The 24,875-nt window shown below is 35.2% G+C and overlaps 1 protein-coding gene across 1 annotated transcript in view; it reads left to right on the top strand.

Moving 5' to 3' along the window:
• Positions 1-24,588, top strand: part of LOC108372982 (tyrosine-protein phosphatase 99A-like) — a gene marked incomplete at its 3' end in the record, with an annotated part of 34,506 nt that extends 9,918 nt beyond the window's left edge. The window contains exons 3-6 of the mRNA XM_017628816.1: positions 4,624-4,827; positions 12,606-12,886; positions 15,292-15,408; positions 24,449-24,588. Of these exons, the coding sequence (XP_017484305.1) occupies positions 4,624-4,827; positions 12,606-12,886; positions 15,292-15,408; positions 24,449-24,588 (742 nt within the window). The remainder of the gene's footprint in view (positions 1-4,623; positions 4,828-12,605; positions 12,887-15,291; positions 15,409-24,448) is intronic.
• Between the last annotated feature and the right edge of the window lie 287 nt (positions 24,589-24,875).

Genomic DNA, 24,875 nt, shown 5'->3' with positions numbered 1-24,875 from the left:
AAATCGTTTATTTGACTTTTTACGGACCACCCTAATGTACATATATCTCCCCATTTATGTATGTATATAAACCGCTCTTTTGATAGCTTTTTGCACTAAAATTTTCAGTTTTTGTTTTATTTTTCAATACAATCGCTTGCTTACTTTATTTGCCGCCTTCGTTCAATTTGTAAAACTGAATTTCATCCTTTACAATATTGTCCCCGGATGACCACCAAGCTCTCTACCAAAAGCACACATATCTAGGCAGGGGGCTGCTGCAGCAGACTGTGGCATGTTTGTGTCTACAGGTGAACCTACATACTGTGAATATGTGTGCATGTGTGCATTGCTGTGCATTGCTGTGCACAATAATATATTGATTAAAATCGCCTTTTGCTGTTATCCTGGTATTTTTCATTCATTTGTATAGTAGGTAGACTTGCCTGCCTCCNCTAGCACAAGTGCACACAAAGGAAGCACATTCACGTGCAACACTTTATCGTTTTGCTATTTTAAATGTAGTTTGCTTGAATGCCTGCTAGTACCGCTGCCATCTTACCCCGCCTAACTTTCATTCAGTTGGTATATCTTACAGTTGACTGGAATTTAATTTGAAAATTGCTCTCTTACTAAGCACACACACACACACCAGCACAGCTGATTAAATATTTGATATCTTGCTAGGCGCACTCGTTGAGCTGGCAACACAAAAAAAAATTCAATTTTGATTTCTAGCAATGGTATGTATGTGTCCAAACCTCATTGCAGGCCTTATAATATACATACATACATATAAAAGCCTTTCAATATGCTGCTTGCAGTTCATCTCGCCTCATGTCTCTTCTGAGGCCACAGCATAGGCAATTTAATTTTAGCAAGCACTTTAACACACACACAACTTCAATGACAAACGCCTCAAAATATGCAATGACATGCAGTAATATTTTATTATTCCATTCGCTCATCAATTCAACTCACTGACTACAACTCTTTGCTTGACTGCGCGCCAGCCTCGTACCAGCAGTTCTACTATCCTAGCCTATATTTGACTGTCTACATACATATGTATGTACATGCTGTGACCTTGTCCCTCACTGCCTGCAGCCATCCGCATCGAATCTCCTCAGAGTTGTCCCGCTCTACCACTTGCCTATGCATTCTTTTTGTGTCGCTTCATTATTATTCCTCTGACAGCAGCCTTTTTCATGTCAACTCAATGATTTTTCCACTCATTTCCAATGTGAAATTGCTAGTGGGCGTGTTCTATTTAACCAGCTACAGCCAAAGCCACTACAACTGGCACAGCTTGAAATCCAAAGTACACTAAAAAAAAAAATTGAATTCAAAGAAAATAAAATGAATTGTTTAAAATTCACTCGAAATTTTTCGGGCTCTCAAATAGATATATTTCTAGCCTGTTGTCAGTGTGCTTTGTTATCTTTGGCGCTTTATTCGTTTGCTTAAGGCTTAAGGCTTTCTGAAATGACTTTTCTATGCATGTTTATGTGTGTGGTGTGTGGTGTGGGTGTGGGTGTGGGTGTGGGTGTGTGCGTTTGCCTTTAACCTTTTAACGCAATAGTCAAGTGCGTCCTTATCCTGTTTACAATGCACTACAATCCTCTACAGCCGCTGACCTTAAAGCAAATGCTATTGACTTTTATTGCAGCGCTGAAACTAAATTGTAGATTTTCTCTTATAAATTTATATACACTTGTATATCTATTGTTGTACTCGTTATTTTATGCTTAGAATTTGTGTTGCTTTTTCAGCCTCTTGTTTCTACTTTCTTTGGTTAACTCTTCACTTTGGTTGACATTCCATGACTTTTAGGCCTGAAACACTCAAAAGTCATACACACGTTTGAAGCTGCATATTTTAGGTTGCTTTGTTTTTAACACAAACAACTAAATGTTATTAAAATGTTGCACACCACTTCTTAGAATCTACATTTGTTGCGATGAATGTGTGCAAAACGGTTTGCAGTTGCCATCAAAATAAACGCATAGCTATTGTCGGGGTTAAAGCGAAAAATATCGAAAGATTTTTAAATTTTAGCCATTTTTGTTGCTATTCTACACACAAAAAAGCATCTGCCTTTCAAAGTCTGGAATAAATTTTAGGCCTCTTCATTTGTGTAGGTCTACCAGACCTTCCAGTGGAGTTTTCCCTAAGCAATCTGGGTCCTCGAAGAAGTAGTCTCCCGAAAATGGGAAGTCTCATAGGAAGTGCATTCTATATCCTCCTCATCTCTGCAGCTTCTGCAAAAGTTGTTATAGCGGGCTCCGAACCTGGCGATCTTGTGACGAGACGCCCAGTGTCCCGTTGGTATTTCTGTAAGAAACCTAATGTTTGACGTTGGGAGCCTAAACAAGTACGGGTTCTTCGATCGTCGAGCCGTGGCCAGAGCGAGCGCGATAGCACGCAAGAGTGTAGATTATTTCACCACCTATTGGTGGCAACGCTGGTTGACTCTCTCAACTTCTGAATATCGAAACCGCATGGGAGGTTTTACGATCTGGATCACTTCCCACAGTCCTATCTCAGATACCGACCGACACCTGCACGACAAAAGAGTTTTAATTTATTTTTTAACTTCATTTATTGCGGCCTTCGCTCATCACAACCCCTTTTTTTTGATTGTGTAATGTGGAACGATTTTCCATCAAATTAGACAAGCTATGACGGAAAATTTTTCCACCTTACATCATACTCGTACCTTGTCGGAAACATCAACATTTCTATTCCTAAAATCTACAGAAAGTCTACAAGAGCTCTTAGAGGTCAGGAGTGTAAGTGCTCTTTCGGCGGCCATATTGAGCCTATAACTGCTTATGGGGATAAAATTTAACAAGTCACTGTCCAATCAGTAAGGCTTAGTAGGTAAGATTCCGGGGTGGAATCACCTCAACACTGCCTTCTTCAGTTCTCGAAACCCAAGCTACCGCAAGTGCGTGGGTTCGACGCCCACGGCCAGTAGAATTTGCATTTATATCTTTTTTATTCATTTTTTATAAGTTCAATATTTTTTTTAACGTTGAATTCAGTTAGTTGTTGTTGACCTTTTTAACAAAATTAAAATCTAACAATTTAAGTTAGCTTATAGTAAAAAAAAATGTGATATAAAGTAAAACAAATGAAAATAAAATAAAGTAAAATTATATATATAAATCGAATAAAATAAAAAAATTAAATAAATCTACTAGCATCTACAGACTTGTAGCAACCAACTCTCACCACCGCGGACGCTAAAACCGCTTGCTTTGTTTGCTTACTTTGACGAAAAACAAACGCTGGCAGTTTTTACCCGTGTTGTCATCGAAAATTCCCCTGATCCGGACTAATTCGCAAAAATTTCGTGCACTTGTTCGGCTGCTTATGCGCATTTAAAAGAGGAAAATGGATACGTTAATGCAAATAAAGGCTTTTTATGCAAATAAGAGAGCCCGTTTGTCACCCGTATAAGTCAATTCCGGTCGTACTATCATGGTCTACATCCACCGTAGGATCTTCGGGATCCAGCCTAAAAACTTGCTGGCTAGGTACCTGCACAACATTAGTGCCCTTGTGACATTTGATGTGGTAGCGTCTACTAAGTGTATAGAATAGTGAGTTACGACATCACCCAATATAAGGGGAGATAACACCTGTTTAAATCAAACCACCAGAAGAATTTTTTTCACCTCATCACAATGTTTTTACAGTGGATTGAAGTGTCCACTTTTAGTTTAAAATTTTAATTTCCTTTTTATACTTTTTATATTCCTTTTGTCTTCGGAGATCAACATTAAGTCTAAGTAAGGTTCTATAAAGCTATAGACTTAAATGAAATATGGAAATATAGAAATTTGTTAAACCTCTTTAGATAAAATTTCATTTGCAATCAGGGACCAAGAACGCATTCCAGTTTTGCTTTAGTTCTACGTGTGAACAAAACATAATGTCAAGAACATTCCCAAAAGAAAATCAAACCGGAACAAAAGTATTGAGAGCAGTTTGAACGGCAACAAAAGGTGAACAAAATTATCGGCTATATTCTCAAGAAGAACAAAATAAGAACGAAAGTATCGAGAACGTTTTCAAGGAGGATCAAATCAGAACGAAAATCTGGGGAAAGTTCTGACAGAGAACAAAACGAGAAAAAACGTTTGAGAACTTGACGTTAAGATTGAGAGGGGAGTCTGTGAGTTGGGATGAAGAGTAATTTCAGTGAGAACAACGATCGTTTATCACTAGGGTGAACCGCCCATTTATGGCCTTGTTCTCTGTCAGAAATTTCCTAAGACTTTAGTTCCCAAATTGTTCTTCGAGAGAAAGTTCCTTTGACTTTTGTTTCCGTTTAGTTCTTTTCCAAAACGTTCAGAAGAGTTTTGTTCCCATTTTGTTTTCTTAGAAATTGTCCTGAAATTATTGTTCGCATTTTTTATAAATCCCAGTTTTGTTCTCATTTTAATTTCGGTTTGGGAGCATTCTTGGGAACCCCATTTAGTTTCGATCATACCGTCTATTCTCGGTTCCTGTTTAAAATAGCAATTTCAGGTTTAAAGTGCTTCTCAAACAATTGCTAAGCAAATAATTTTATTATATTCTATCACTACTGAAAAATTTTTACTTATTCCTACCTTTCATTCCTTTTCTTTGCAGTGCCAAGTAAACCACTGAATTTAACCGTCTTGAATGTGACATCGTCCAGCATAACCATGTCATGGTATCCACCGAAAAATCAAAATGGCGCCATTGCTGGCTATCACGTCTTTCACATACATGAGAATCAGACTGGTGTAGAAATTATGAAGAATTCACGCAACTCGCTGGATACCATCATCATATTTGAGCTGCCAAATTTAAGTAAGTAAAGATGTTGGATAATTTTTTGTACTATTTTCAAGTAAATATGAAGAATTTCTGGAATTTCTAAACATTTATTTAGTATATTGAAGAATGATTAGAAAAAGTGTCTAAAATTGTTGGCCTAAAGGTATGAACAGAATCCAATCGCTGAGCGAACTTCGTTGGAAGAAAGTTCGCTGTCAAAATTAAAACACACTACAGTATATGACATAGCACATAACCAAAGCGACGACGAAGTTCATCTTGCGAAAATTTTTATCCACTTTTCTAGCAGAATTTTAGGATTTATAATTTTCGCTTTTGTATTTTTATATTTTTTTTTTGTAACAGATTATTTGAAAATAGATTTAATTTTAGATAGTAGTCCATATTTTGAAATTGTAGAAATTCTCGATGGTCAAATTTTTAAACATTAAGATAAATATTGGTCCTTTTTTAATTTACCAGATAAAAAATCCCAATAAGTCTAGTCTGACAATAGACAATTATATACCATTTTAAAGGTCTATATATTCTCTTTCCAGATCATGTTCGATCTTTGAAATCGAGTCAAAAATAGTCATTCAAAAACTCATAAATCTACAAACTCCTATTTTCTGACCTAAATCGACAGGTCGCAACCTCTAAATGACCTTTAAAAAATTAAAATTTTCGATGGGCACCCTCAAGTACATAGTTTTTCCCTTGCCTGATTCTTATTACAATCGAATTTAAATCAAGTGTAAAATCGAGCTTTTTCTCTAACTTTAAAAACTCTCTTTCCCTTCGCATTATTCACATTTTATGCCATCACAAAATTCTACCATTTACATGTAGAAGTCTATGTCTGTGTAAGTGTGTCCCAACATGGTTCTTCGCGCTGCTACACAAAAAAGCACTTTCCAATAAACTTTCAATTTTAATTACTAAAAAATCACTTCGATTTACAATTATTTTTACCCGCAATCCACAACTCAATTCCGCAATTATTTCATGAATTGTTAATGCCGGAAAGCATGCCATGAATTTTAGAGGCAGGATATTTCTCAACAGCTGCGCCTTCCCTTTTATAAATCCTCCTTACAGCGAAGGATGCTTGAATCAAGGCGCACTTAGCTTTGTTATTGGCATTGTTGACACTCGCTTAAGGTTCACCAATTGTTGTTGCTCAATTTGCACTTTATTCCAAGCGTTTTATGTATGTACTTAGTACTCAAAAATTTTGTTTAGCAAAACTTTTAGGCGCGCTAAGTACTTCAAATCAGTCACCGAAACAAGTTGGGTAATTATTGTTTGAAGTTTTATTGAATGTCACATTTTGTACCCCTTCTTTTATGTATTTCTTATGATGAAGTTTTATGGGCGTTGATGTGATTATAACTTTGGCGGTGGGTATTCGAAAGCGCAATAAATTGGATTAGTTCTCTCGGCTAATTAACTTTGAGCTGAGCTTTTTTTTACTTTTGCGCCGAAAAAAGGTTAAGTAGTGAGGATGTAAGCGTCAAATTGTGCTTAAAAGTGTGTCTGGAGTGGTAAGTTTGTTCTGCGATGTGGTATGTGGTATATGAAGTCGCTATTACGCGGTCGCAAATATTGTAATTGTCATCAATAAGAAACGAGTGAAAGCTCTCTTTCCCAATATCACGGGCATTTTGTCCATTCAACCGAATATATGGCGGATGTGAGTGAAAGTGTTGACGATGCCTCGATGCTTTCAATTTAGCAAAATCTGGGCGTGCATTTTGTAATTTAGACCTTCATCGGCATTCATATAAATAAAGTCAACCCCACGCAATAACTCAAACCGACTAACCATTGTTTGCCTAGTGAGTACACTAATTGGGTGCTGGAGCAACAGGCCCTGATATTTGGTGATGTGGCTTAGCCAGTAAGGTTCTTCTAAGGCTTTGGATTTCTTTATGTGGGTACATACAAAATATGTGAACAATCTCACGACTTAAGAGTAATTGAAGGAGAAGATCCAATAAGTTATTGTGTAAAAAAGCTATGCAAAACTTACTTTACAAGATTAGGTGCCAGTTAAGTTGAAATATTCGGTGTGCTTTTAAGCTTTGCTTTCAAGAGCAAAAGAAAGATAACGCGTTTTCTTGAAAAGCGCCTTAAAATTATGGAGTTTTCGACACACATATGTATTTGCACTGTTATTACCGTTTATTTGCCTTAATAGGTGTTAATATTTTCGAAAAAACTGTCACTAATTTTGTTGAAGAAATAGTTAAGCATTATTCAACAAATTCATCCATCCTGCTAAAAAATAGTTTTGCAGTAAATTTTGTACTCGTACTAATCGAATAATACATAGGCGTTTGTCTGAGGAAACTTTTATTTGCATCGTCTTTTTTTCAACCCAGTGGCGCACAGTGGTACAGCCACAACAAAATTTATTATAAAATACATAATTAAAGTTCAACAATAAGTCTCAACAAGTTTTACAGCTGCTTTCACCAGCACCTTAAATGGAAAATGATTTATTATTTTCTGTCAATTTACATATAAAATTCAAAAATTAAAACATGTTTCGCTTAAATTGCTTTCGTGAAATTGGCTGTTAGTCGAATACGATTCTTTTGTATAAAATTGTCAATTTTGTAAAAAGTTAAACGAATTTTTCCTATTCAAATATTTTAAAGTATTACTAAATCGCTGGTTAAACTTAATTACAGAAAATTCAATACAAGTTTCTGTAGTTAAGCTTAACTAATGACTTAACTAAACCATCCAAATATTTATAAGAATTAAATGTTCAAAAAAAAAATGAATTTTTTCCAACGAAATCCCACTGTGCGCTGCAGCTGTCAAGCCCCTATAAGTCTGCTACAACTGAAATTACGGCACACATACTTACACATTTTCATCGCGCACAGGCAAAAAGATGGCGCCCTTCAACGTCAGTCGCCAGTCTCCGCAGCCATTTTAATTTACTTTCATGTGACAGAAAAATAAAAATTAATTTGCAACTGACAAATTTGCATACAAATTTACAGACACACACTTGGCAGCTTGTCAAAGCATATTTGCATAAGTGGTGAGCGTACATGAGAACACACATATACTCGTCGTATATGTATGTACATAGGCAGCGCTACTGCAAGCAATGCTAGTAATTAATTTGCCTCGCCAGAAAACGTAAAAACAAGCAAAGAAAAACGCTTATGAAGAAAAGTCACTTTGCATGTCAGTGCATGCATTGTGCCTTGCTGGGCATAATGGGAGTGGAGTTGGGGTAATGAGCTTGTGTGTGTGTGTGTGTGAAACGCGCTTGCTGCCGAAAAATATGCAATTTCATGCATTGCAGTGGAGGAGTGAAAGCGCAACTGAAATATGTACATACATACATACATATGTGCATATGTGCATACAAATTGCAACGAAATTTGCGACAAAGCAAAGTTGCTGAAAAACTCAAGAAGTAAAAAACCAAAAGTTGTGGGAAAGAAGTAAAGCGCTGGAGGAGTAGGGATCGTATGGGCGATGTAACTGCTGTGTAAAGGAAAACTCTTATATTGCCCGTATGCAGAGCGAGCTGTATGCGTTTCTATTTGGATGTTTTGATGTATGCGTGGGCGAGGTTCTGGCAGGCAAATGCTGACACAGACGCATTTTGTTTAATTAATTACCAACGACATGCCTTTAAATACATACAGTCAGTTAATAAAGTTAAGATACAGCGAATTTTTTACAATACCGGCAACTATTTTCTCCATATAAAATAATGTTTGAAAAATTTTTTTTTTATGGAAAAAATGTGCGACACCTTCAACAAAAAAAAATTCTCAAATATTTATTATACTAAAATTGCATGACCTAAAAACCTGCATACCCAACTTTTTTCTATAGAGCGTAAATAAAAAGTGCAATATTTTAATGAAATTTTTCAGAATATTCTTTAATTTCGCACAAGGTTTGGCACTCTGAATTTTGGGGGTGTTTGTTGTAGAATTAACTATTTTTTTATTTTTTTAGTATTGTAATAAATTCGCTGTACCAAAACTTTATTGACTGGCTGTACATACTACAACTACATACATATACTGCATACTTAGACAAATATTTACTAACATATAAACATACGTACGTGTGTATGTAAATAGGTACTGAATACCCCAAATACCCAGTAACTCAAACAAAGACATACTACTGCTTTACAATGTAATTTTATAATTACACTGTTTTTAAATTTAATAAAATACCCCCGCATTTTTTTTTTGTTAGTTTCTGTAGGCGTAGTTTACTTTTCAGCGCTGTCAAAATTAATTACGCTCAGCATTGACTGACGCATGTGCGTTGGCGTGTAATGTTGCAATTATACATACTTACATATGTACATATGTATGTGTGATTGAGACTATTAATGCCGCATCCGACGCGTTGGCATTCCCCATAGATTTTTAATTATTTTATGCCGCATTTTTGGAATAAAAATTATTTTTTACTTTGCGCTCCTTGAGTATGGCTTGCATTTTTTACACACATACATACACACATACTTATGTGTTTATACATTTTAAATTTGACAGCAAATTTTCTGCTGCTCTTTGTCACCTTTCAAACGCTTTGTTGGTGACAAACCAGCCTCGCATATTTTAATTACATTAACTTTCAGACATCGCTCGACTCTCCAACTAGTTGGGCAATAATATGATTGTCATACATACATATATGTATATAAATATGTATGTGCTTATAATTTTTTTTTTTAATCTCAAATGCTGCCGAAGTTGAGTAACTTCTACCAGTTGCATTTCAACTGCTCTGACAACTGCTTTCCTACTTTCATAATTAACAGGACACGGCTCCGTTGTGCGGTGGTGTGTGTATGTGAATTGTTCATTCCTATACACATTTTGCCATGGACATTATGCTGGTTTTCGAGTTTTATTTTTCGAGCTTTTATCTAGTGCTGGAGTCGGAGAAAATCAGTTAAAGTATCAAAATGTGCATAATTACCTTTACCTTGGCTTTTCATTAGAGTGTGAGATAGATTAAAATAAAATAAAAAAATTGCTTTAAAAATCACATTTTTTTTTTTGGGGCTTTACTAAGTGGGAGTTGGAATTCAGCGGCTTATCACGAATTTTACTAGTATAGGCAGAGTCTTTGAAAAATATAACCTCAATGCACTTAGCACAAGTGAAGCAAAATCAGTCGCAGTTTTCCAAATAAAGCGAAGCATGCGTCTCAAGGAACCGCATTTTGCCCACCAACGGCATGGTCACACCGCTTAGAACAATTCAGCACTCTACTGCTTCCTTTATCAAGCCAAATTTCCCAGCCTAATTACCGAATGAATTTTACCATTCAACCGATTTACTTGGCTTTCACATTTTACACATTAAACTGTACTATACAACAATTTTTCATTTGTTAAACAAGAACAACTGTCAGCCGGCATTGACTGTCGGTCGGCAACGCATTATTAAGCAATAAATGTACAGCAACATGCATTTATCACTCAAACACGCACACACACAAACACACACACCCACATTCACTTTCGAGCACTCACACATATGTACCTACCTACCTACATACATACATACCTACGCCCAACAATTGCAAATCTGCCTGCCACACAAATGATTATAAAATTGCGCATACGCCATGCCATACGCTAAATAACCGAGCAACGAACGAACGCACGCACGCACGCAAACGCTGTGCACTCGTTTGGCTACTTAACATAAACACTTATTAAAAGAGTGACATTTTCCAACATTAAATTAATTGCGCAACTGGTTATTAACGTTGACATTTCTCGGTATAATTGTTGTCATTGCTGTTCGTTGGAAGAACTACAGTGGAAGCTGCATTAAGTTAACAAAAAAAAAAATAAAAAAATTATGTGCATAGTGTACTGCGCATGCGTGGTTTCTGGCGATCGACCACATCAACTGTTACGGCTGTGTTGTTTAATTTTTTTATTAAAATAAAAAAATGTGAGGAAATTACAACCCCAACGACAACAGTAAATGCAGAAAAGTGAATTACAAAAACGCACACATATTTGAGCACACCCAAATTTAACAAGCTGCAAGTCAGTCGCAAGTACGACATTGTCAGAATTTATTGCTTTTTAATAATTAAATACACTCAGCGCTTACTATGCTCGGCAATGCGCGCTTGTGGTATTAAAGCACATTTTCCCAGCACTGTCTATATTTCCACATATTTCTGAATGTGTAATGCTCACATTGTTTCCCACTCAAATAAATTTTGCTGCACTGTTCGCCAATAATCGAAATCATATTTTTACCTTAACACCAATCAAGGACATGCCATTATTCAATTTCATTTAAATGCGAACATCAAGTTTTTCGAAACAGTCATCCAGTTTTGGTGAAATAAGTATTTATGTACCTATTTTCGAATTAATTTAAACAGCGTAGCCAGATTTTATTAGAGGTAAATATATTCACGTCGGTTATCGAAAGTAATGAATGTTGAGATTTTTTTGGTAGCGAGACCTTTATTTGCAAAATTTTAACATTCTTTAAAATTTGCTCATTTTCCTTTTTTTTTTTGGTCAGGGCCCATCCAAACGAATTTTTTTCAAATTTGTGCATCATAGCCGATGTCAATTGATTCTTGTGAGATTTTTTTTGTCAGAATATGAATCTGGCGCTAGCTGTTGTGAAATTTTAGATTACACGCATAATTGGAATTTTTTAAGTGAAGTTTTTGTGGTCATTTAGCGATTCCATACATGAAAACGGAGTAAAAAATTTAAAAATATTTATGTAAATATTTTCCTATGATAGTTAGGACTATTTGAAGACAATTTATTTTACCACGTTTATATAATTTTTTCACAAAAATACGAAAAATTGGTCTCCCAAGATCGTGTTTTATGCTGGGTTGGAAACTAGCCAGTTCAACAGCCTGGAATGTCAGGATCCTTATTGGGAAAAAACATCTCTCCAACTAAATAGCAGTTGTCCTCGACAAAATGAAACTTGGAAGAGGAAGGAGTACAAAGCGAAGTATCTTCTGCCTCAAAATATACACACGTCACTATAATTCCACAAAAGTAGAGGACTTCAGTTAGACTAATAATTATGTAAGCCTTGGTGGGCAATTGAAAAGAAAAGTCCTCTCTCATCGTACGGAAACGCGATCTCTTAATATATATGCATTTAGTTCTTTTAATGCTAGACATGTGGCAACCCTATTTTAAATTTTGTATTTTCACCTAGAGCAGTGAAACTGTCCTACAAAATAGTGTTTCACTCATTAAATTTAGTGGAAAGATATGCGGCTACTTGAATTGGCCGAATAACACTGTTTTAAACTTTTCAATCCTTGGTAAATAGCGGCCCATAAAAGTTGTTTTAAAATCTTGAAAGTTTCAAAGAAGTCCTTCCTTCGTACAAATCAAATTCTAAAATAGGGCATTCTTCAACCAAATTCCGAAACAGGACGTTGTTGAAAATTTTCCTGAGATAGGGCGTTTTCTAACTGGCTGCGGAGATAGGTTAGTCTTCCACTAAGCCATCGATATGTACGTACATACATATGCATGAATTTAAATATATTTTATAAATATTCACAACGCAACATTGACTATATTGTACACATACATATCTACATACATTTATAGTAGTTAGTTAGTTTATGCGCCACATCAAAGATATGAAAATATTTTAATATCAATTTAATAACGGTTTTATTAAAACATTTACACATTTCCTGCATATATATGTATGTATGTAGTTGTAATTTTTTCAATTTAAAATTTTTCATATTTTTCACCTCTTTTCTCCTCTTTCTTTGCACAGAGCCTTTCACCGATTATCGTGTCATTGTCCAAGCGTTCACCATGAAAAACGAAGGCAACCCCTCCGATCAAATTGTACAGCGCACCGATGTAGCCGGACCAAATGCACCGTATGTGGTTAACCTGACGTGTCACTCGCAGGATGCTATCGCCATACGCTGGCGGCGACCACACGAATTTTACAACACCATTGATTTTTATATAATTAAAACACGCGTGGTGGGCCAGGACTCACACCGAGACATTCGCATTAATGCATCGGCGAAAGAGTTGGAAACGGCGGTAAGTCAATAAAGTGTTGAGTTAAGTGGCGGTGAAGCACGCATGGGTGTAAAGGCGTGGGCAGTTGTGACAGGATGATATACATATTTATGTGTGTGTGCACTTATTTTCACACAAACAATATTGCATCTTATTTATTTTAAAGTACAGAATTAGAGAACACCAGAAGTATTCCCCTATTCTCTTTGTGTGGCATATGCGGTAAATGCACCAACAACTGGTGGTAACCACAAAATTCACATAACAAATTTTGATTTAGAAATTTCAGTTGCACTTAGAGTAAATATCGAAGAATTTACTTTCACTTTACTTTCATTTTATTTCAGTCCTTTATATTTAATAATAAACACAAATAACCATACTTTGGTTATCTCTACAAAATAGTATACTGCAGAGGCAGTCCTAGCCATATCCTACCCATATGACTTTTAAAGTACTCTTAGTCAAGTCGCAATATGTGATAGTAAATACTCGAAAAATGTGAAATCTCATTCAGCTAAATCTAACACCACAATCACATATTCGTATACATTTAAAATACAGCATCCCTGCAGCAAAATTTAGCGACAGTCTGGCAAAGCATTAGTTGAGCGCTACAAATTTCAAAACTTTCTCTGAACTACTACACGACGGTTGCAGAGCAGTTGCAACTTGCGCTATGCTGTTTGCGCTGTCGCCACACTTTGGCGGCCAGAGTTTCTCTCATTGAGCTGTGAAAACTTGCGAAATGCGAAACTGGCTGCTCGAAAAGAACTCGAATCCTGAACACTTTTTCTTATAAAAAAAAATTATTGTCTCAGATCTCTCTCAGAACGAGTACAAAAGTTCAGCAGGGGGGGACAATTTCCAAAATTCGAAGTTAAAAAGTTCCACAAAGGAGGACAGTTTTCACTTCGCAGAAGATCGCTATGTTTAAAAAAAAAAAGGCAACTCAAAACATTGATTTGGGATGAATGAAGAACGAGTACCGCCTGTTTTCAAGCTAGCTCGTCGCAAGTTCTGAACGAATTAGAATTGCTGCAGGGATGTAATTCGCATGCATAAATGAGTGAACTTGTGAGGGTGCTTGCATGCATATTTTGTGGCGGATAAACCAACTGAAAATTTAAACGTTTGTTTGTGAAATCCAAACCGAAAAACAGAAAACTAAAATAAGTTGCTTTTGCTTGTTGTCGCCTCTTCGACACTGACTCCCACTCAGACTTACATTCAGACGCCCACCATTACTGCGGTTTGTTCGAAATTTGAAAGGGTTTTGCATGAAGGATATGCCAAAAATCAACGAAAGATATATAATTTATATGAGATACATAAAAGAAATTAATATGAATGTTTGCAAGTCGATGCACACCAGTGTCGATTAACGTACCCAATAAAGTACAAAATAAGGATTTTGAAATGAAACTTCTTTAGCGGCGGCAGTGAATTCAAATATCAACATGGCGAACGCAGCGGAAATAGTGGATGGTTGGGGAACTCTCCTAGAAGAGAGGGTCAGCGCATCATTTCGAGTAGAATTACTGCACAAAGAGCAATCCTTACACCACTACTCTGGATCGTTTTCGCTTTCTAGAGCTTGTTTTTTTTTGTTGTGACAAGGAAATAATTTTCAGGAATAACGACCCAGCACCAGAATCAGTTGGCCAAGTCAAGGTGTTGAGAGCTAAAGACAGTCCGGGAACTAAAAGAGAAAACTTTTTTATCGAGAGAATCTCTCCAGCTGCAGAAGCGAAAATCTCTCCAGGTAGGATTTTCTGGAATACAGCCAGTACAGGCATGGCTAAAAACCAAAGGTGATTATTTCAAAAGGAAGCAATAACTCTGGAGCCAATCCAGGCTCGTCAAAGTTACTCTCTAGGACCTGAACTAGTTACCCAAGTCAAGATATTGCGTGGTAATGCCAGATCAGGCACTTCGAGACATAACCGTTGTTGATTATCCCTGATTAATTTTTGTGTGCAAGGACTTGTCCAAATTCTATTTGGTGAGAATATTGTTAGGAGAATCTCTTAAACGCCGGAATAGATTATATGTTGAAGGCATTTCCATGTCATAACCTGTTTTGACTCTGTTGATAAATTCTCAGTTAAGGAAGCTCTAGATGCTTTGCATTTTACCTAAGAAGCACCACTGGGCCACACTCACTGTGGCTGGGAAGTGCAAATTTTCACTCCCATACATACACACATGGCTATAAATCTAAGAAAAATTCATTGATTTCTTTTATGTGAACATCCTCCTGCACAACTCAGCTCTTTACCGCATAAATACGTTCTATACTCACATAGATATATATGTAGATATGTATGAAGTGACTAAGTATGTATGTTCATATATAAAACGAAAAATACACTCTTATTTTCGGCATTACTTATTTTTTCCTTCTTTTGCATTTTTTTTTGCAGATGATATTACAAAATCTAACAACTCATACGGAATATGAAGTCAAAGTTGCAGCTGCGACTTTAAGCATAATAAATCCAAAGAAAATCGTATTGGGTAAATTTTCCGAAACTAGAAAGGTGAGTTATAAAAAAAACAACTGCGAGCAGCAAAAATTATCCAAAAAGAATACCCTCTCCTATACATATGTACAATGTACGTACATACCTTCCTGCATAAATAAATATTTTTTCACATTTGTGTGTGCATACATATGTATAACTATATGTACCTATTTTGGCACTTGCAAAAGTTCACACTGCCAAACAAACAAAAACGATGCAACTTAACTTCTGGCACAACCGAACTACCGCCAAAAAATATTACCATTTGCAACAACAACAACAATGAGTCTTACAATCCGCCGAAGCACCACTTTATGTTTTTTTTTTTCATTTTTAGTTATCTCAACGAGATATCTACTACTTGCCTCAAATAAATTTCATCGAAATGCTCGGTTAACGTTGTATGGATATGTAAAAGTTGCCAAAGTTCCTCTGAGTAACTCAAGCAGGCGTTAGATATGCAACAAACAAAAAAAAAAAGAAAAAACGAAAGAAAGATTCAGCCGGCATAAAGTTTGCAAAAATATGGATAAAATGTCACGCCAACTAAACTTCGGTTGACTTTGTTTGCACCCGTTTGCATGTGTGCGAAAAAAGATTTTATGAGAAAAAAGAAATACATGTAGTTAGATAGTTGAATGGTGAATTGTGAAAAATAGGGTTTTTTTTCGCGCACGAAACTTGTCGACGTATTTGGGTCATCAGACTTGCATCGCATAAATATTTCATTTTCTTTGAGAAATGCCAATCTCTGAAAAAGTTTAAAAAGTAGTAGATACAGGTGCAGTTAAATTGTCGAATTATAGAAAGAGTATTAAGAGAAATAATTACTTGTATTAAATAAGTATGTCAATATTAAAAAAAAAATATTAAATACATTTTTTTACTAACATTTTTTTTTAAAGCTCGCCAGCTCGAAATTCGTAATGCAACCAAGCCCATCGTTACTTGGTCTCTCGAATGCCGAAAAAGCTGTCCTCTGCCTCCAACGGGGACAGCAGGTACCGCATTGACCATCGTCTGCGTTATTCGCCATTACCAACTCCTAAAAAGCGCCAAATCCTTTACAGAATATTTTTCTCAAGCCCCCCAAGAGGCGCTTTGTCAACTGACGTCATTGTCCATGCTCCCGCAGGGGTTTCATCGGGAGTATACTTTACTCCTCAATTAATTACTCAGTCACTTCTTGGCATAAGTGATTCTCAGTAGAATTTCAAAGCTGGCATATTATCTTCGGAAATGAGCAGTGTTACCATATTCGCAGTTTCACTAAACAAATAAGTTAAAACTACGTCTCGCCTTCCAGTGGCACATTTATCTGCCCTGATTTACGTTTTGTGGTCCTCGGAAGGCATATCTTCCATTGCCATTTTAAATAACTTAATGAAAGCGTTGTGTCCGTGACGAAGTTCTTGCAACCCTCCAACGATCTCACATAGGACAATCCATTCTAGAGCTATGCTTAGTATTGCGTAAGCAACTTTGTTTTATAAATATATAGGTCAGCTTAGGCAGGTGGCAACCCTAAAAGTTTTTGTTTTTACTTCAATCAGTAAAGCTGGCCTTCAAAATGGCGTTTCAATCATTCAATTTGATCGGGTATTATGAAAGATATGAGGCGTTATTGACCGGACACAATGATTTTTGAAAAATTAAAAAAGTGTTAAAAATCATATTCGAATGAAAGTGTTTGCTCGGATATATGCATATGTATGAATATAGTAAAATTTTCCAGGAAAAATGGGACGTTCCATGTTAAAGGGACCAAAGCTCTGCCCAAAATTCTTTGGGATAGAAATTAACATAAAGCATGTCAAAAGCATCAAATAAAATCTGGAAGAATTTAATATTCGGTATTAGGTAAATGCTGCGACCCTTAGAAAATGTCATGTCCATAATTGTGTAAATAAATTTNAAAAGCATCAAATAAAATCTGGAAGAATTTAATATTCGGTATTAGGTAAATGCTGCGACCCTTAGAAAATGTCATGTCCATAATTGTGTAAATAAATTTGTCATACAGTTTGTTAAAACAGTTGTCAGCTATAAGGGCAAGACGGATTTTAATGTCTGATCACCAATATAGCATCACAATTTTGTTATTCAATCAGGTTAAGGATTGCCAATTACGAATCTGAAGTCGGATTGGAAATCTTCAAAATGGCGGACCCAATATAGCAGACAAAAGAATCTAAATCGATTAGATTCATTTAAAACTAAAATAGATAGATAGAAAAATCTAACATACGTACATGGCGTATGAGTAACCCAGACCAGATGGGAATGTTACTCATACGCCATGTACGTACGTCTTAATCATTACTTTCAAAATTTTAAGCGAATGCAATCGATTTTGATTTTTTTGTCCCCATTTTTTCAACCTGACTTCAATTGCATAATCAGCGACCCCGGTACCCCAAGAGTGAAGAATTCTAAGTGAATCTGATAAATTAAAAAAAAAAAATCTTCCGCCATATTGTAAATTTACGATTCTTTTGAAATGCTTTGTGTTAATTTCTACCGCATAGAATTTTGGGCAGAGCTCCATAGAATTTTGGGCAGACGTCCATTTGGTATTGAACTTCCCATATATATTTTTTAATGTAATGAATATAATTATGTTAGTAATGGCTTGGTTATTTTTAACCGACTTCCCAAAAAGGAGGAGGTTATCAGTTCGTCGGAATCTTTTTTTTTTTTTTTTTTTTATGTATGTTACCGCATAACTTTGGACCACGTCAAAAAATTTCGGTAATTCTTTTTGCATCGGAAAGGTAGTGTCTCAGAGGTGGTCCCATACTGGTAAAGATCCGATCAGTGGATCATGAGATATATATATATATATTTTTTTATATGAAAGTTGAAGTCGGTTTTTTTTTTGCTAAAAATTACTTGTTTTAATGTCATTTAGTTTTTAGGAAGTTATTTTATTTTTTCTTTTTTAAATTTTTTTCTTTTTTAGTTTATAGTTAAATTTTCCCTTAATGTTTTAGAATTATTTGTTTATAAAGAAAAATAATTTTTTTTTAATTAAATCTACTATTTAAAAATTTCTTTTATTAATTTTGCTCTTTTGAATGTAGCTGTTTGTTATTTTGTTAATTTCATTTATTTTTTAATGTTTAGATATACATTTTTTTTTGAAAAATATATATATCTATAATATATATAATATTTTTCACTTCGTTTTTTGGATCTTATTCAATTTTTTTTAATTCCTGTCTTTTTTTAAATAAGAATTTAATTTTCTTTTATTTATTAATTATTATTGTTTTAAAAAGAAAAATATATATATAAATTTTTTTTATTTCATGTACTTTTTAAAAAAATGAATGCTAAAAGGCATAACGCTAAGATCTCCTCGTTAGCAGATCTTTCAATTAGCCTTTCGAACGACAGTAAAGAGCTTTCAAGATAGTTGCCACAATTGACAACTGTCTTACGAAAGACTTTTGTCTTTCAAAAGACTGTGGTGAGTTGAAAGACAGTTGCCAGAATTGCCCTGTTGATCACAATGTTTAGAAAACGTTGCATATTTCAGGTAATATTTTTTCAATTCTTCGATATTTTGTGTTTTTTTTTTACCTTTCCGCTTATCGTATAAAAGTTAGTTGGAGGAATAATTTTCTGGAATATTTTAACCCTCCAGCTGCCACTCGCTTCCACTTTTGTGTAAGGTCTCAAAATTAGAGTTGAAGCAAATGGTGCATTGATTGAAAATACAAAAGTAAACCTCAGAAGATTTTACTAGTACTCAAACAAAATATTTCGATCAGATATCAATTTTAAACCGTTTTTTTTTTATTTTTGCAAAAGCCAACGAGCCGATTAATGGCTTTTGAGCTAAATGTATGTTTAGGAGGCCTCTCACCAAAAGTGCAAAATTTAAAAGCAAATTAAATTCTTTTCTAGTCCATTTCTGAACAGAACTCCTTTAGGCGGTATTTTTTAATCATAAAATTGCCATTAATTACAATCTTGTCTGTCTTCAAAAAATTTTTCAGAAAGAGCATAGTTTCCCTCAAAAATAAGCGCACAAAATATCAGCTATTAAAATAAATAAGAGTACTTTCCATAAAATGAATGACATAAAATTAAATGTACATAGTTTACGTATGTATGTATGTATGTATGCATGTATTTACATACGTTTAACATGCTGTCAAAGTTAGTATTTTTTCAGGTAGCGCAAAATTTAACTTCGAGATAGCAATAAACTTCCGCTAGTTACATCACATGTCATCACATCGCATCACATCAANCCATTCCCCTCGTTTATTAAAATAAATATGTATGCACATATATACATACGCTTGACATGCCTTGATGGCGGCAGTCGCTTAAGTTGTCCTGTATTATTCGTTGCGCTAATAAAACGTGCAATCAAGCAACAAAATTGGAGTGCATCGTCAGCACTAATGCGCATCAGAGCCACAGGTGATGCTTGGTGACGAGAAGCATAATAATAATCCCTGCAGAAAAATTGCATGAAAGAATATGCTCTTTAGTAACATTTTTAAGGAGTGCTTTCAAAATTAATGCAGAGCTAAAGTTAAAGCTCAGAGTGATTAGTTAGTTATAAAAATGTTTCTTTGAATAAAACCCAGTTTAAGGTAGTGATGAAAGGCTAATATCGAAAGAAAGTATCGATACCTGGAAAATATCGTATCTAAAGTATCGATGCCTATTTGGGCGAAAATTAAACTCATGATAAGACTGATTAGGAATAATACGACGATTGGTACGTGGTTCGCTCTCCCATTCGTAATTCGCCAATTACCCTTCGAATTATGTAATTCGCCTTGAAAAATTTTAAGAGCGAATTACTTTATTTGTAGGTACCTCAGACCCAATTACTATGCGAATTGCGAATAAATCGCTCACTCAAAACAAAATGGTAGGAGATGAAGGGAAAAAATATGCACTGAGGTGTCAAATCGAATTAAGGATGAGTCCCGTGGGCAATTTAATTCACCAAACTGGGAACTTATGTAGTTTAACAGTGGCGGAAAAAATTCCGAAGCAATATTTGCCTTAGTATCGGGTTTCGCTACGAGTATTTTTTTTTTGATACCTACTCAGTACTTGGTTTAAAATTAGCGATACCAAAATTAGTTGCTATCGAACAAAAAGTATCGAGTATCTACTTGTATTTACTCGTATCCCTAGTTTAGGGCAATGTGTCTTCTCCGGATACACACTCAAAGAGGGTACTCTCGGGGGACAACTAATCTAACTTAACGGTGAAATTGCTAAATATTAAAATCTATAGAATTGAAGTACTATTTAGGAGATGCTAATAGGTGCTTTTTGCTTCTTGCTGTCGTGATTTTCAGAATATTTCGAAACTTTTCGGGATTTCACGTGTTTTACTTTCGGGATTTTTGTTATAACTTTGGGAACTTTTGAGAATCTTGGTGTTATATTTTTCGAGTTCTTTCGAAATCCTACTGCGATTTTTGGGAACCTTACGGAATTCTGGGACTATGTGTTTCGGACCTTCCGGGACTTTTTCATGATTTTTGTGATTTTTCCCACTTTTCTATTCGGCATTTCGGAAACAAAAAATTTTAAGTAACCTTCGTTTGTTCACTTTTATGCTTTTTTTTATATTCAGTATTTAGTCCAGAAAAATTAATGTTTTACTTTTCGGGACTTTTTTTTAATTGTGGAAAATTTCAGGAATTAGTTTTATATTTTACGGGGTCTTGCGTAATTAGTTAATATAAATTTCCACACCACTGATTCAAATTATTGCTGGGTTGCATCTTAATGCTCCATACTTAACTAAGTACTTACTTCAACATGATTATTTTTGTTTTTTAAAAATGCCACCAACAAATCGTTCTGCTGTTGGTCGTTTTAACTTGTGAACCTTGCTGACAAGCTCTAACTCTTGCATATGTAGTGGTGCATTTTATAACCTTTCGAATACACGAACTGCACAACCACATATCTACACACATAAAAATACCCACACTTGCGCATAAAAGTATAAAATTTCTTCTTTCGACCGCATTTTTATTTTGTTTTCAATTTTAATATAAGTAGTTGTTTTTGTGGCTTTAAAAAACTTGTCTTACACCACAACGCATCACTGCTGCTGCTGACATATAACATGCAATATATTTTGAAGCGTAATTTTCCACATTTTTCACATTTTCATATTTTAGCCCACCTGCATATAGTGGTTGCCATAACTATATTACTTTCCGCACGTGCACACAACCGCACACACACTTTTACATACAGTTACATACATATAGCCGTCCCGTGGTGCTGTTTTCATATCCTGTTAGCAGCGCCACAGTTGGGTCGCCCACTACTTGGAAAACGTACCAAATATTTGTTGGTTATTTTTCTGTTTTTAGTTTTGTTTTTTTTTTCGCCTTTCGTTTTTTCGTCTAAAAGTTCATCATAATCCTTCAGCATACCTGACGCAAGCGTCTGTTTTTGCCATTTTTACAAAATTTATAAATTTGTGTTGCCGTTGTTTTAGCATTATTGCTGCCAGTGAGGGTACAGTTGGGGTCGTGTGCGGACCGAGTTGCGTCACCTCTATTGTCCTTAGCAGTTTGTATTGCTTGTTTTATTGCCCATTTGTATATCACGTCATTTGCTAGGCGCTGCTGTTACGTATTTATTTTTAGTTTGCGCAAAACATCAGCTCGCAACCGGTAACCGCCTACATTCGCTCCTTACATAGTTGCCATAGTTTTAGCTGCTGTTCAAGCCGTTTCAAGCGTTTCCTGACTGGCTGCTTTACTCAGTTGAGTGGCTGATCTCTGGCTGGGTAGTTGTGGCGCTAGTCGCATGTTAGTTGTTTGTTTTGCTATGCAATTGCCGCTGGTGCCAAGTCTGCCGGAAACATGTAGAAACCACAACATGCTCCTTTAAAAAGCAGAGCAGCATAATATACCTTAATGATGCTTCTAGGCAGGCAGATGCGCTCTTTCTTCGCCGCTAATAGCGCGAATTCGTTCTGTGTGTTATTTCTTTGTTGTTGTGGTTTTTTTTTTATTTATGCGGTTTTTTACCACTATTTCGCTGGCAACCTTCTCATAAATCTTTACCATTTCCGGTCATAGCAGCCTTCCGTTGCCGTGCTGCGCTTCCGTTTCACCTCAACCTTCGACGTGAAAAAGGTAACTCGCTTGTTTTACACGTCGTCTGCTCTTGGCCGCTTATAGCCATTTATTTATGCGCAATTCTTTTATTTCAGTAAATATACCTAATTCTCATTTGAGTCCTTGGTTGTTTGTTGTTTGATGACTATGCGCATGGAATCATATTTGCGGTAGTTGTGGGTATTTTTTGTTGACATTGCCAGCCGCTTAATACCACCTCAAGGGTTTTAAATGAATACACATTGTACATAAACAGCCGAGTTGCAACTGATATTCTGAGTACTTGGTGTGCAAGCTGCATCTCCAGTAATTTTTGTCATATTTCAGGATTTCCGTCATTATGAGTTTTAGTTAGATTGGTGCGATATATAACTTAACATACATATGTACATACATAATTGCTTTTATAGCTCTATTTTCAAATGCTATGCGATAGTGGTAGAGCTCACGACGTACTCAAAAAGGTGATTACAGTAAATTATCGGGATCATCCTTTGGTCATTTGTATTCATTTTGAGGAAAGAATAACAGTTGTTTTTGAAGAAAAGCGTTTTAATAATTTATTGGTTTGGCTATGAAATTTTAGATAATTTTAAGGTGAAAAAGCAAAGACAAAGTAGCGCATTGGTTTGGAACTCCTTTTGAAAACTTGTTTTTTAATGATTGGCCAAAAACAGCCAAGGTAATTTAAAAACTAAAATTCTGGTTAAAGTCAAAAAGTATGAAATTTTTAGGGACCAACCATGGTGATGGGGATGAAATTAGACTACAAAATATTTTCAACATAAAATAAGTTTACCAAAAATGTTGCATTGTTCGGTTTAAAGAGTAATGGCCTTATTCATAAAAAATAAAGTAGGTTTAAAGAGCTTTATAAATAAAAGTTTCCATACATCTTTCAATTTATAAACCCTTTTTAAAGCTACTTTATTTTTTATGAATAAGGCTCTACGTAAAGTAACAGTAAATAGTAAACATAATTTTTCAGCGTTTAACTTTTATTGCTTCTTCAGCGATGTCAGTAACTATGCGAGTACAATCGACTGTTGCAGAAGATAGAGATCAAGAGAAAGATGAAGGTAAAAAAAAAGAAAAAATTGAAAGATGAAGATGAAGAAGAAGAGCAAGATGAATACGATTATGAAGGTTGAAGAGGAATATGGCGATGAAAATGAAAATTCAGTTTAATATTAAAGTCAAGATAAAGAATAAAATTAGGATTGATGCAAACACGAATTCACATGCAAAAACAAAGCCAAAGACAAATACAAAGATGAATAGAAAGGCAAAAATAAAGGCAAAGACGAAAACAAAGACAAAGTTGACGACTAAGACAAAAGAGAAAATAGAGATTAAGACAAAGACTAAGAAAAAAATAAGCATGAAAAAACAGATAAATATGAAGATAAAGACAAAAATAAAGATGAAGATAAAGAGCCAAAGGTAAAGATAAAACTGACCTTAACTCATCTCCCCTCAACTCACCTAAACTCAACTCAACAAATGAAGCTTTTCATTAACTGCACAGCTCAAAATTTCATGTTTTGGGTTATATAGCCGATTAGATTAATAAGTAACCATATATTTCTATGGCAAATCGACATATACTTAGTTGTTACCAATCCGATGGCGGTGCAGTTCTGCTATTTGTCACAAAACCTAAGTNGCCGTTGTTCAGTAATACCACTGGAGTTAGTTTCGTTTAATTACTTAGGAGTTGTATTTTTTCAGTCCAAACGTTATTAAATCTTTGGAAAATAAACATAATTTTAAAGCTTCCAAATTTTCCCTTCAAAATGACTGCAAATAATTCGAAACAATTACGTTTCAAGGCATATTATTGCCAAATTACGAAACGCGAAATCTTTAATTGGCTCTACTGAAATATATGAATTCTGATAATTTCTTTTCTTTTTACCCTTTAATAGATTTCTCTACATCCCAATTGTGAAAAGATTCAACCGCTGTTACGTCAATCGCACAATGACTATAATTTGGCTGTTTTGGTTGGCATCATCTTCAGCTGTTTCGGCATTGTACTCATCGTTATGGCGTTTTTCTTATGGAGGTAAGTGGCGTTCCTGTCTATTAGATTGGATTTTGTATTTCACATTTTTAATGGCTTGTTAATTACTAAATACCTCTACATAAAGAGTCAGTTAAATTGACTCTAAATATAGTACATTGTAATTCAAGGTAATGCTGAAAAGCATTGTTTAAGCACCCAGTTGCTTTTTTGTCTGTTACCTAAAATTTCGGTATTAAATCCCATTTGCCCAAGCAGGTGATTTAGAGTTGGCGAATATTGCCAGCAAAGGCAATGCAATAAACCTGTGAAGTATTTGCTTAAAAATG

The sequence above is a fragment of the Rhagoletis zephyria genome, unplaced genomic scaffold (assembly GCF_001687245.7).
Source record: "Rhagoletis zephyria isolate East Lansing unplaced genomic scaffold, Rhagoletis_zephyria_1.1 Rzeph_scaffold_06228, whole genome shotgun sequence".
Classification (NCBI taxonomy): Eukaryota; Metazoa; Arthropoda; class Insecta; order Diptera; family Tephritidae; genus Rhagoletis; species Rhagoletis zephyria.
This window is presented reverse-complemented; position numbering and strand designations above follow the sequence as displayed.